This window comes from Arvicanthis niloticus, chromosome 4, assembly GCF_011762505.2.
Source record: "Arvicanthis niloticus isolate mArvNil1 chromosome 4, mArvNil1.pat.X, whole genome shotgun sequence".
Lineage (NCBI taxonomy): Eukaryota > Metazoa > Chordata > Mammalia > Rodentia > Muridae > Arvicanthis > Arvicanthis niloticus.
Window position 1 is genome coordinate 50,249,783 of NC_047661.1, and position 13,155 is coordinate 50,262,937.

Sequence of the window (13,155 nt, forward strand, 5' to 3'; positions counted from 1 at the left end):
GGAGCAAACAAAAAATGCCCAGTTCATAATAATCTCTCTACGAAATAATATGTTTGAGATTTCAGATAGACTTATTGGCATCTATAAAACATATAACATTACAAAAAGTGTTGCAGTGAACCCAAAAGAAATTGCATCTAAAGGACTCTGTTGAATTGTTCATACTGAAAATTTTCAAATTTACTTGGATTTGGTGTTTCTGCTTTTGTCTGTAAAAAATTGTAAAAAGATTATAACATTGTATAAAATACATTTTTTTCTAAATTGTATGACAAGAGTTTTATTTGAGTGATAATGTCTTTAAAAAATTGTATCCATTTCTATACTATTAGAGATAAGGGATCTTCGCTGGTTTCGGATTTTTCATTGTCAACGAAACAGCCGCCCAACAACAGTGTTCAGTGTAGCCCACCTGACCTCAAGCTGCCATAGTAGGTATTACAAGTATTCCACCATCTCTGTTTCTGTAATCCTCCTTGTAATTCCAGGGTCATAGAGGCCGACAGGATCATCACTGGGGATTGTGGACTACCTAGATAGACTAATCCATAAATGCCAAATTCAGAGAACTCATGAATTAAAGTGGAACAGCAAATGTTTACAATCCTGTAGGGTCAATTACACCCCAATATACTAAAGTAATGTTACCAACTTACTTCTACTAACCTAACATTACATAAGTTATTTCAGAAGTTATGTCATTGCCAGGCTTGGTAATTAAACACCTTTGATCCCTGGGCTCAGAGGTAAGAATAGTGAATTCCCTTTCTCAACCCAAGTCTTTTGCTTTATTAGTCAAATGCCTCCCACCACGAATCATGACTCATAATAAAACTATAATATTAAACACATTAGCATTATAGAAGTAGAAATAAAATTACTTGGAGTTTTCAATTAAGAATAAAACATCAAGTTTATTAAAATATAGTTACACATAAAACCCAGAATTTCCAAATGTTCTTTCAAGTTGTACAAACTCAACCTCCTAGTAAAAATATAAAACAGTAAGTGTATCAGAACACAAAAAAGTTGTATATTGTCAAGCATATGCTTTCTTAGATTGAAATAAAAGTTTCAGTTAATTACATCAATCAGCCTGCTCCAGTTTTTTTTTTTTTTAAGCATGAGAAAATAAGCTCTCCCACCTAACACTGGCACTTCACTACTTTGTCTCCTCATCTATACAAAGTTAGTAACATTAGTCTTAGGCTAATGTCTTCAACTGCTAATATTTACATTAAAAAAAAAAAAAATAAGCTGGGCAGTGGTGGGCACATGCCTTTAATCCCAGCATTTGGGAGACAGAGGCAGGTAGATTTCTGAGTTCGAGGCCAGCCTGTTCTACAGAGTGAGTTCCAGGACAGCCAGGGCTAAAAAAACCAACAAGATAGCACTCATAATATGGCATGTGTATCTGTTAAAAACTGAACATTATTTCTCCTCACCTCCATTAATTACATCTTCAAAATGGTCTCAGTATATAGTAACTGTGCTAGATAAGTGGACCTAATGACTTAAAACTTGTCAGCATTGTTCTGACCTTAAACACAACTTTTATTTGAAATAAAGTCCCCAGAGGTGGTAATTCAAGAGCACCTCATTTGGGGTTTCATTGTGTTTGAGAGTTCAATGGCAGTGAACCAAAGTTCTACCACATGCATCATGGTAGTCCATGTTAAGGGAGCAAAATTAAAGGCTCTGACTTAATGACCTTTTAAAACTAAACAGGTACAGCAGCAGCTCACACTGATAATCCCAGTGCTTAAGCTACAAGATGAATATAGTTTACATGATACCGAATCTATTAAATGAATCACATCAACATGATTGTCTTAATATACATGTTTCAAATAGTTTTCATCCAAAATCAAGACTAAAACACCACAAAATCAAAATATGTGCTTGGTTTGCTTTGTGGTGCTGGAGCCAGCAGACCAGACCGGGCTCTAGCACTAGAACTGTTTTGGTTGGTTGGTTTTTGAGACTTCACTGATACCAAGGCTGAATTAAACTCAGTATGCTAGACACAACTGATTTATCCAAAAGCAGCAAGCAGTGCTACTTGGGATGGATGCTCTTATATCTATTGTGCTTGACCAAAAAAAGATGTTTAAACAATCCTGGCTTGGATTTTTAAAACAACTTATATATAATCTCCATCTATACATTGAAAAGCTTCAGATCATATCAAAATAGGCTTGTGGATCTTGTCGTTCTTTTAAAAAATCTACCTACATATACAAAGAATTGCAAGTTAACCACTGTAGCATCTAACAGCTTAAAGTAAAATACTTGTTAATCAGAATAAACATTTACTAGAAAGCCAATAAAAACAGGCTAAGATATTAATATTCAACCCAAAATTTGTCATCTTCTAATTTGATTTTAGTCATCTTTCAGATATCTCATTTCTGACAGCACTTTCTACCCATCCATGGGAAGTAGTTTATTATATTTCTGTATATCTGTTGTAACAGATATAAAGTTTATTTGCTACTTATGCACCATTTAGCAATCAATAGTTAACCTCTGCTATACAGAATAAGCCCACATAAAACTGTTAATATAGGTTTTCAACCAGAAACTATTTTGCACATAAATTCCTTTAACAAATATAAAGTGTAGCATACTGTATTTTTTAAGTCATATAAATTCTTAGATAAACTTTGGTAAACAGAGAAAAAGACTTCAAAGAAACATATTGAAGTGATTTCATTTAAGAAGGTTATTATGTGATGGTTGAAAAAGAGTATCAACATTAGTATCACTGAAATGAGTGAAACTATAGCAATGTTTAAAATTTTAAAAAATTCCATTTCTTCTTTTTCATCCTTATCAGGCCAGGAACATGGCATTCTTTTTGAAGAAATTCTCATTTCAGGAATGACAGCTTTCTTAATACGTCCAATTTCTGTTCTGCTCCACTCTTCTTTCAATACATTGCTTACACGAGGATAGATTTCAACAGGCTGGACCTCAGGAAGTGGTCTCTGTTTCAACAACTGCACACGTTGGCGGACATCATCAATTTTTTCAAGAAACTTAAGTGGAGACTCATCTTGTAAAGATGTTGTCACTGTCATTAACTCAAGCTGTTGTTCCCTTATCTCCTTCATTCTTTCAATCTGTGGAGTATATTCTTTATTAATCATCTTGCCAACATCACAGAGAGCTGCCAAAAAATATTTTTTTTTCTGTTCTAATGTATCACTAAGCTCCTTAAAATACTGGAGAACAACTTCCTTATCTCCTTGAACTATTTTCTCAGAATGACATTTCTGTTCTTCAAGCTTTTCAATAAGGCGAGTGATATCTGTCCAGTGTGCGTCGGTTAACTGTTTAAACAACTTCTGAGGTGTATCCTTTTCTTTCAGATAGGCACTTTGAAGGTCATCTATAGGATGGCCATGATGTTGGCCTATAGTAAGACAATGGCCACAAACTAATTTTTTATCTAGTAGACAATAAACATTTAATGGTTGCCTGTAATGTTCAGGGCAGGTGACAACATCTGGGTGATCTTCTTGCTGGTACTTTTCAATAATTGCTCTTAATGCAAAGTTTACAGGTAAGGATTCTATGCCAGTGGAAGCAATCTCAATAATACTTCTACAGTTAGGACACTTGAGTGGAATTCGCAGGGGTCTCCATATGTAAAAGTTACCAGATGCTTGAAGAACATTTTCCAAACAGTTTCTACAAAATGTATGAGAGCATGGTAGTACACGGGGATCTTCAAAGATACTATAACAAATGGGACACGTTAACTCGTCCTCAAAATTATGCATTTCCTGTCAAAACAATAAAAAAAAAAAATTTAAGTCTATATGTAGCACACATCTGACACACATGTAAGATTTTAGGCATGACCTTCAAATTAATAGCATACTGTATTCAACATTTAAAAGAAAAGCACTAAGGACAATTGGCACTTTCTTTGTAATTCAACTCCTAATATATACAGAGTAAATACATCATCTTAAAAGTATTACTTTCCAACAAAATCCCTAATTTGTAATGCTCCAAATTAGTCAAACTGTAATGAAGACTAAATAAAATTCATTTGAAATCTACTTAATAATTACAATTACTATATGCAAGTCTTACATTCTTAGATATCAAAGTAAAACTGCATATGTAATGAATAGGCAAGGGCAAGACTAAACATCTGCATAACAATAGGCTCAGCAAAATCATTCCATTTAAAGGGAGAAAATGTTAGCTGTGACTTTTTTTTCTAAGATAAATCCTAGGGTTGCAGGTATGAGGGTGTTATCTGTGATTTTTCTTCCTGAGATAAATGCTAGTGTTGTAGGTATGAGGAATCACAACTAGCTCAATCATAGCTTCTTACAAGTTATATTTGGCTTCTCTAGAAATCGATACTATTAAAATCAGCACACAGCAATTCCTATTTCTCTCTCTTTTTTTTTTTTTTTTAACTTTTTTCTTGTTGGTGCTAATAAACCCAAAGTCTTGTGCATGCTAAGCAAACAACACGAGTTACACAGATCCAGACCTTTGCTGCAGCTTCTGAGGTGGTAATTTTAAATTAAAGATTTGAAAGGGAAAAGATGTGATGGCTCAGTGGTTATGACTGTAAACTTACTCTTCCAGAGGACCAGAATTTAGTTACCAGCACATCAAGGGGCTTATACGTAACCACCTACGAACCACCCCAGGGAATCCGACACTTTCCCAATACCTGCACATACCTGATCACAACACACACATAACTAAAAGTAAGTCTTTTTAAGATGTGTTTTGAGTTTCAAGGCCAGCCTGGTCTACAGAGTGAGTTCCAGGACAGCCAGGACTACACACACACACACAAAAAAAAAAAAAAAAAAAAAAAAAAGATGTGTTTTGAGAATATCCCTAAAACACAGGAAGGGGAAAAAAAAAACAGGAATAGTTCAGAGACTCCAACAGAGGCTGGCAGTTTTGGTTTTGTTTTTTAACTATAAAAGGGAGTTTATCTGGGACCTAGAGACAGGGATAGAGGCAGAGAACAGGAGGTCAGAGGAGGACAAAGAGGAAGAAGGGAAGAGAGAATAGGTAGAGAGTGGAGGCTGGCAGTTTTACAGCCCACTTTTATAGTTTTCCTTTGTATTCACAGTGCAAGCCATAAACCTTCAAAAAACTACCTAGCCTTTGGCAGGGGAAAAAAATCAGGTATATCACTGTTTAAATGAAGAAACAAAATCCTAGGTGCTATTTATGTAGAGTATAAAGGCTGACAAAAATTCTGTATAAAACCAGTCCCAAATTAAGTTCATAAAAACAGGGCTGGGGATATAGCTCAGTAGTAGAATGTGATGTCTAGCATGCACAAGGTCCTGCATTCAGTCCCCAACACCACCAAAAAAAAGTTTGTAGCAATAGCACTTAGAAATAACTAATTGTTTTTTTTAAACCCCTTTTAGATCTGTTTAGGCCTTAGCTCTTTAGCCACCTTCTGTGAGACTGCTGCTTCCCTAGATCAGGTGCCTCTGTAAATTTAACTGGATAAACTAAGTTTACTTCAAGCACTTAAGATTTTATAAGAATTTTATAACATTTATGTATTAGAATGTAAGCTTCCTATAAGGTCAGAAATAGTATCTCAACAGTAGTAGATTTAATAGCAATCTGGGCTTTTATTTTTCTTTTTAATAGTAAAATCTGTTAGAAGCAATGAAGAGTCTATCAGAAAATATACCATAACAATATTCAGGACCCATAAGGAGCCAGGTTGTAACATGTAGAACTAAGTCATGACCTGTCTAGGATTCCAGGAAAGTAATGATTAGGCAGCAATACAGAAGACAACAGTCACTGAAAAGGAATGCAAGTGAATGCATGTTTAAAAACCTTTATAACCTTCACCCACACCCATAGAGATCTGTGAAGTCATATAAAAATTACCCAAGAAAAACAAACATATTTCTCTGAGTACTTCAATGATGTCAAAATACACGATGATAGAATACAGAAAATGTAAGCAATGTACAATCCAGATTTAATATCTGGTAGTAAAATTGCAAAAACAAAATAGATTTTACGACAAGTCTGCATACATGTTAAATAGTTCTAGTATTATTAAATCTTCACAGTTCTATTTTTGATCTCTCACAGGAAGCTGGGGGCAGGGAGCATGGTTCAGTGGGTAAACCATTTACCATCCAAGCTTGAGAATCTGAGTCTGGATCCTCAAAACCAATGTAAAGCTGTACATAGTACATATCAATAAAGCACTCAGACAGCAAAATGGAGGCAGAGGTGAAAAAAATGACCCAGTCTCAAGTTAGGAGGATGTTGTCCTCTAACCACGTATGCTCTGGAAGGAGAGGGCAGCTTATACATTTGCACAGACAGACACTCAAAGATTTGGGGAATGGGGGGCGGGGGAAGTGACTGTGTCTGAGAATCTATTTGTAGACCCAACAGCTCAACTTTAAGTTATAAGTACTTTGCAAACAAAGTATCAATACCAACAATAAAAGCATCAATGGCAACACTGGACTCTACAAGACAATGAAGCAATGCCTTCAGCAAGCCTCCTTAAGGGGACCAAAACTCCATGCTAAGAGAAAAAAAATCTACGTTGATAATAAAGACAGCTTCTCAAAAATAAACTACTGAGCACTGAGAAGCAGCTCAGCTGTTAAGAACACTTGCTACTCTTTCAGTGGACCGAGTTTAATTCCCTGAGCCCATATCAGACAGTTCACAAGAGCCTTTAACTCCAGCTCCAAGGATACAGTGCCCTCTTCTGGCCTCCATGGGCATTAGACTCTGTGGTATATACTAAAGGACACATAAGTAAATTTTAAAAATAAAACCCCCACACCAGAAGGATGGGGGCAGGGGGCTTTTCTAAATATGCTTCTGAAGGCAGAAAGGAAGTTCTACCAAGAGAACAGAAAAGCAAACTCTAAAACAACTGTGCAAGCAATGTAGAAACAAAGGACAAATACAAAAGGGATGTCTCCACATACATACATACGTACATATATACATACATACATACATACCACACATGCAATAAAACTGATGGAATTTTAATGTGTCTGAGCATACTGAGAGGTAAAGAGAAAAAAAATAAAACTATGAAAAAGAATAGTATATGACCTATACATTTTAACATACTCCTAAATACCAAATAGTGATTTACAAAGTGACAAAACTACATTGGGGGTGGAAAGGCAGCAAAAAGAATTACAACTTTCCTTATTAAAGAAAAGCCAATAAATCTGTACTTAAACTGTCAACCATTCACTCTTTTGACCGTGTTTAGATGTCTGAGTAAATGCACATGGGGAGCAAGAGGTATGGAGCATGGGGAGCATGTAGTCAGAGGAGACTGTTTGCAGAAGTCAGTTCTCTCCTTCCTCCACATTCTCCAAGGACTGAACCTGATTGTCAGGATTATGTGACAAGCACTCAGGCACTGAGCCATCTTGTCAGCCCAAAAATGGAAAGAAAAAGAAATTGAGTTAAAACATTACATAGAAAAACAGAAGTGAAGCTTGGTGTAGAGGAGCAAGCCTTTCACCCAAGCACTTGGGAGGCAGAAGCAGAAGGAACCCCTGTTGAATTTGAGGCCAGCCTGGGCTACAAAGTGAGTTCTAAGACAGCCAGAGCCACATGGTTAAGAACCTCTCAGAAAAATAAATAAAGGAAAAAGAAACACAGACGTGAAAACTGAAAGACAATGTAAGGAAAGGAGTGTGATAGGTTTTCAAGAACAGGGAGTAGAAAAAGATAGCTACCAGCTTTTATATTAATATAAGTTGTTTCAGTAATCAGCACAAGCTAAAATTAACTACTAAGACATACAATGTTACAAATGGCCAGGCAGAAGCACACAATGCAAAACCAAGAAAACACCATCAGCAGTGGGAGGCAGCAGGAAGATTAAAAGTGTGAGGCTGTCAAGAACACAGTAAGTGCTTAAAAAAAAAAAGGACGACCAGTTATCCCCTTAGAGCCTTCCTTATACACACTGTTTGTTCTTAAGTATAACTTAGTTGCTACTCCTTTTATCTAGAGATGAACTCTACCACCCCCAGAAAATTTTGTGTAAGTCAAATGACTAACTCTCCAAGAAGCAATACTTTGGGTTCTAGGTATATTATAATCCTTATGAAACCATGCATTTCAGTTAACTTTTCTGTTATGATAATATACCATGACCAAGGCAGTTCACAGAAGACAGTTTATTTTGGCTTACAGTTCCAGAGGGTTAGAGTTCATAATGAGGACAGCAGAGCAGCCAGAGCAGGAAGCTACGAGAATCTTACCTTGAACCAGAGAGAACAAACTAAAAGTGAGGCAAGCTAAAGCTCCACCACCTGGCAGTGACATGTCTTCCTGCAAGGATGCAAAATCTCTCCAACAGTGCTACCAACTGGGGACCAAGTATTCATCTCAAATGCCTGAACCCATGGAGGACATTTTTACCCAAACCACAACACCTAGCAACCAGATGCTATATAAAAAGTCTAGGATAACTGGATTCTTAGAAACAGCACTAAGATGCCAGATTAGTAAAAAGTTCTTCTTGGAACATAGCTAGCGGAGCTTTCAAATGTCTGTTATGCAAAAGCAGACAGCCAGAAAACATTCACAGCAAAGAGAAACGCTGCCAGAAAACAATATACCAAATGTCCCTAAGGTCTGGAAGAAAAAAGATATTACCCCAGAATTCTGTACCTGTGTGATTTATTCACATATAACAACAAAACCAACTGTAGCACTGGCAGCTTCACACCAAGCATGAAGACTGTGAGAACCTCAGACACCCAACAAGCCACTCGACACTCCTGAATTGGGGTAATCGAAAGAAGACAGGAACAAGCATGCACTGACAAGATGAGGAAATACATGGGAAGGGAACAAAAATGAGAGAAAAGGCCAAAAGTGAACAGAGTATTAGCTCCACACTAATATATTTGATGACTTACAACAAATAAAGTATTGAAAGTATTGAACAAATCGATTCAAATTACTAAGACTGAACCAGGAAAATAAAGCAAACTGTGGAACATTTTACAAGGTAAAGTATTATCTTGGACAGGGGCCTGGGGAGGTCTGGGCAAGTGTCTATGATGAATTCTTCCAAATGGTCATGAAACAATTTCTTGTTCATCTGTCCCAGAATACAAATATAAGTATGCAAATTTTTAAGACGGTATAGTAGGATCCCAAAACCCAGCAAAGATAATACAAACTAAAAATAGATTAATTTCCAAAACCAGACACTTTATAGAATATGGTTAGCAAATTAGCTATATTAGCAAACATGAATGAGGAGTGCATTAAAAGAATGCCAACCATGACTAGGCTGGGCTTGTAAATCAGTGATAGAGCAAGGTTCTAGGCTCACTCTCCAACATAACTAAGTGAACCTTGTTAAGTGAGTAACAGGAAACCTGAAATAACTCAGTGAAGTCAATGGAGGGTGAATGAAGTGTGACCACATTAAATTTTGAAAAACAATGCAAGTATCAAACTCGAAATAGAACGTGAATGGTGGAGAGTGCAGCCTCGGGGGGGGGGGGGGCAGCTACTGTGTAATGAGTACAGAGCTAGATTTCTGCAAGATGAAAAGACTGTGAAAATCAGTTGTACGGATGAGTACAAACCAATGCACATATATGCCATGGCTCTGACTGTTCGTTAACTAAAAGGATTTCAGTGGGAAATGTATGCACTGTAAACTTTTAAACAATTTGTATTAGTTATGCTTTTAAAAAGTAATAAAAATAAGCCATGTGAAATGTGTTTTCTTCTGATGAGTACTAAAATCTGAAGTAAAAACTGATAATTAAAGCAAGATAACCCACTTCACTTTAGGTTATCAAACAACAGGTTGTTTTAATACTGAGATGAAACATAAGGCTCAATTATCTATTTGTAAATTATTGCACGAATTTCTTGTGTTTAAATGTATACAGTTCTAAATTTCTCATCCTTTTGCAAGACTGACTGAACTTCGACAGAGTCTGCAAGGATACCAGATATAATAATCAGTATTAAATATATAACTCCTGATCCTGTGCTTTTAGATTTTAATTCATAACAGTGAACTGCTCTTCATCTTTGAACACAAATGTTATACAACACTCACTCATTAGTTTTCAGTTGTTTCCTATTTTGGACTGGGTCTCATGTGTTCTAGGCTGTCCTCAAACTGCGCTCACAGGAAAGCTGACTTTGAATTCCTCCACCTCTGAGTGCTGAGACTGTAAGCCATGTGCAGGGTCAAATTACATTTTACAATCTCAAAGGAAATTATGTTTCCCAAACCACAGTGCTCCATGGCTTGCCACAGGACTGCTGGTGAGTCAGCGAGAAGCCTGGGAAAACTCAGGGGGTGCTACACCCACTTCTGGGCCGCACAGCCTTGTGGCCCTAGTTGATAAAAAGTCTAATGTGTGGCCTTACAGACTTGAGGGGTTAGGGGAGAAGTGCTATGATTATGCCACTTGTATAGTACCAGAAGACAAAAGTTTAAAGTAAACTTTTCTCAGGCACTATAGACATACATGAAAATCTCTATATACTCTATGTTAATTTTAAGTCTAAAAAAATTTTAAATATTTTCATGTATAAAAATATAATTTTATATATATTTTTTTAATTTTATTTATTTATTTATTTATTTATTTATTTATTGCTTTTTTGAGACAGGGTTTCTCTGTGTAGCCCTGACTGTACTGGATACAATTATGTTTTTAAAAAAATACCATAGCAATATCTAATTTAAGTCTTTACTGATTTGTTTTGTTTCATTTTAATATAAACCTATTCTACAAAGCTAAGAAAGAAAATATTAATGTAACTTAACCAGGAACTGACATAAGAAACTCAGCTTTATACCAGTTAGATAGCTTTAACTGATTTTTTAAAATATTTCTTAGGGCTGGAGAGATGGCTCAGTGGTTAAGAGCACTGACTGCTATTCTAGAGGTTCTGAATTCAATTCTCACCAACTACATGGTGGCTCACAAACATCTGTAATGGGATCTGATGCCCTCTTCTGGTGTGCCTGAAGACAGTAAGCGTACTTATACACATAAAATACAGTTTTCAAAAAAATTTTTTTTCAAATTATATTCTATACCATATATACACATTGCCTTTAAAATATTTTAAATATATTTAAATTTAAAATATTTTAAATTTTTTTAGACTTAAAATTAACATACAGTATATAAATAGGTCTCAACACAAGATTTCATATATGTCTATAGTGACTGAGAAAAGTTTATTTTAAACTTTTGAGATATATATATATAATTTTATTAAACCTGAGTCAAAATTTTACTTTACCAAGCTAAAATATAGTATCTTGGCTCACTAGAAATGTAGATCCATGTGAAATACTGGGCAAAAAGGAATAAAGCTATAGCTTGATAATAAATGCAGTCTGCCAGTGTGTGCGGCAATACCATTTTGTGTGCATGCCTTCAGATGTACACACATCCTTATCAAATTTTCCAGATATAAGTGAAAATCTTTTAGTCAAGCAGTGATGGCTTTAGTCCCAGCATTCCTGGGGACAGAGGCATGGGAATCTCTGAGGTAGAGACCATCCTGGTCTACACAGCAAGTACCCAGGACAGCCAGTGCTACACAGAGAAACCATGTCTTGGATAAAAATCAAAAACAAACAAAAAAAACTGAAAATCTTTTAGCTTAGGTTATTTTTCACTTTATGCTTCCTCCATAGATGGTTAAAATTTTATATACCACCACTATACATCTTTTTCAGGAGATTTTAATTTTTACACCACAGCCATTGCACACTACGATGTACTGAAGTTTCTTCATGTAACTTCCCAGAACTTACCTGGTCTGTCAAGCTCCTGATCTAGATACTGAATATACTTTATCTTCTCCGACTTTTCCAGGGTCCTTTGTTATTCTAAAATTAAAACAATTTAGTGTTTCAGATTTTGTCTACAGTAAATAGTTCATCTTGAAAATCCCAACAATTTCCACACAAAGAACTTTTTACAACATAAGGCATCTTTGAGTCTGGACAAGAGTAACCAATGTAATGATGGGAACTAAACACTCATACTTCGGTTTGGTGGGGTTTTTTTGAGACCAGGTCTAACTGTGTAGTCCTCACTGCGGACCTGGAACTCACAGAGTCTGCTGCCTCTGTCTGCCCCCATACTGGGGTTACAGGCGTGCACGTCCATGCCCCGCTACGTTTTATTTAAACTCAGCCAGACGACTAGAAATACCCACGCGCGTAGATTTCCCCAGCTCGAAACTACTGACGTTAAGTTATTCCTAGCAACACATTCGGTTCTGTCTTTGAAATGCTGTAAGACTCCTCCTGGTCAGTTTTACCTATGAGGGTTCACATCTGTAAAATGGGCATAAGTCCTACGTGAACTCCAAACAAAGAAGTGGCTCAAGATGGCAGTCATCCCCTCTCCTCCAGGATGCCCGGGACTCAACCCGGGACTCAACAACCGCCCCGCGCATTCCCGCGGGTGGTCCTAGGCTCGCCCACCAGCCCTTACGGCCGCGATCCCGCCAGCAGCTCGGAGCGCCGCTGCTCCACCCGCGCGCGAGGCGAGCGCACGCCCTCCGGAGCCCAGCCCGCCTCCCCATCCTCAAGTCCGAGGCCGCGGGCGCTCGGGAAACGAGAGGCTCCGAGCCGCCTCCCCGGCCTCCCCGGCGTACTCACCGCGAGGCGGGCGACGGCGCGCACGGCGATGGCTCCGGGCAGCCTGGCGCGGACACTGCGAGACGCTCGCCGGAGTCTTCAGGTGTCCGGCGGGGGCGGAGCCCGCGGCGCCGCCACAGCGACTTTCAACTGCGCCGCCTCCGCCAATGAGAGGGCGCGGGCCGCCTTTGAACGCCAACGGCCGCGGGGCCAGGAGCCTGCGCACTAGGCGCGCGGCGCGGAAGCGCACGGGCGGGGCGCCCTAGCGGAGGGCGATTGGGAGGGACGCGCCTCGGTGGCCGGGGTCGCGCCTGGGGAGCGGGGGAGGCAGGGCCGGCGCCAGGACCGCACGAGGGCGGGGACGCGCGGCTTCTGGAGGCGGCTGGGGAGCACTGCTTATTACTGAGGCCGCGCCCGCACTGGCTGGTTCTGGAGCTGGCGGCGCGCAGCCTCCTTCCATTGTTACCTCACAGTTTCCTTGC

General features: G+C 38.3%; 2 protein-coding genes across 2 annotated transcripts in view; one reads left to right on the top strand and one right to left on the bottom strand.

The window, feature by feature from the left end:
- Positions 1-1,091, top strand: part of Smc4 (structural maintenance of chromosomes 4) — a 29,716-nt gene extending 28,625 nt beyond the window's left edge. Inside the window, exon 24 of the mRNA XM_034500008.2 lies at positions 2-1,091. Within this exon, the coding sequence (XP_034355899.1) occupies positions 2-154 (153 nt within the window). The 3' untranslated portion in view covers positions 155-1,091. The remainder of the gene's footprint in view (position 1) is intronic.
- Positions 888-12,833, bottom strand: Trim59 (tripartite motif containing 59). Its single transcript, XM_034500011.2, has 3 exons — positions 12,695-12,833; positions 11,840-11,914; positions 888-3,791 (listed from the first exon to the last, which is right to left on the bottom strand). Exon 3 carries the CDS (start codon positions 3,786-3,788, stop codon positions 2,574-2,576), a length of 1,215 nt encoding a protein of 404 aa, XP_034355902.1. The 5' UTR covers positions 3,789-3,791; positions 11,840-11,914; positions 12,695-12,833; the 3' UTR covers positions 888-2,573.
- Between the last annotated feature and the right edge of the window lie 322 nt (positions 12,834-13,155).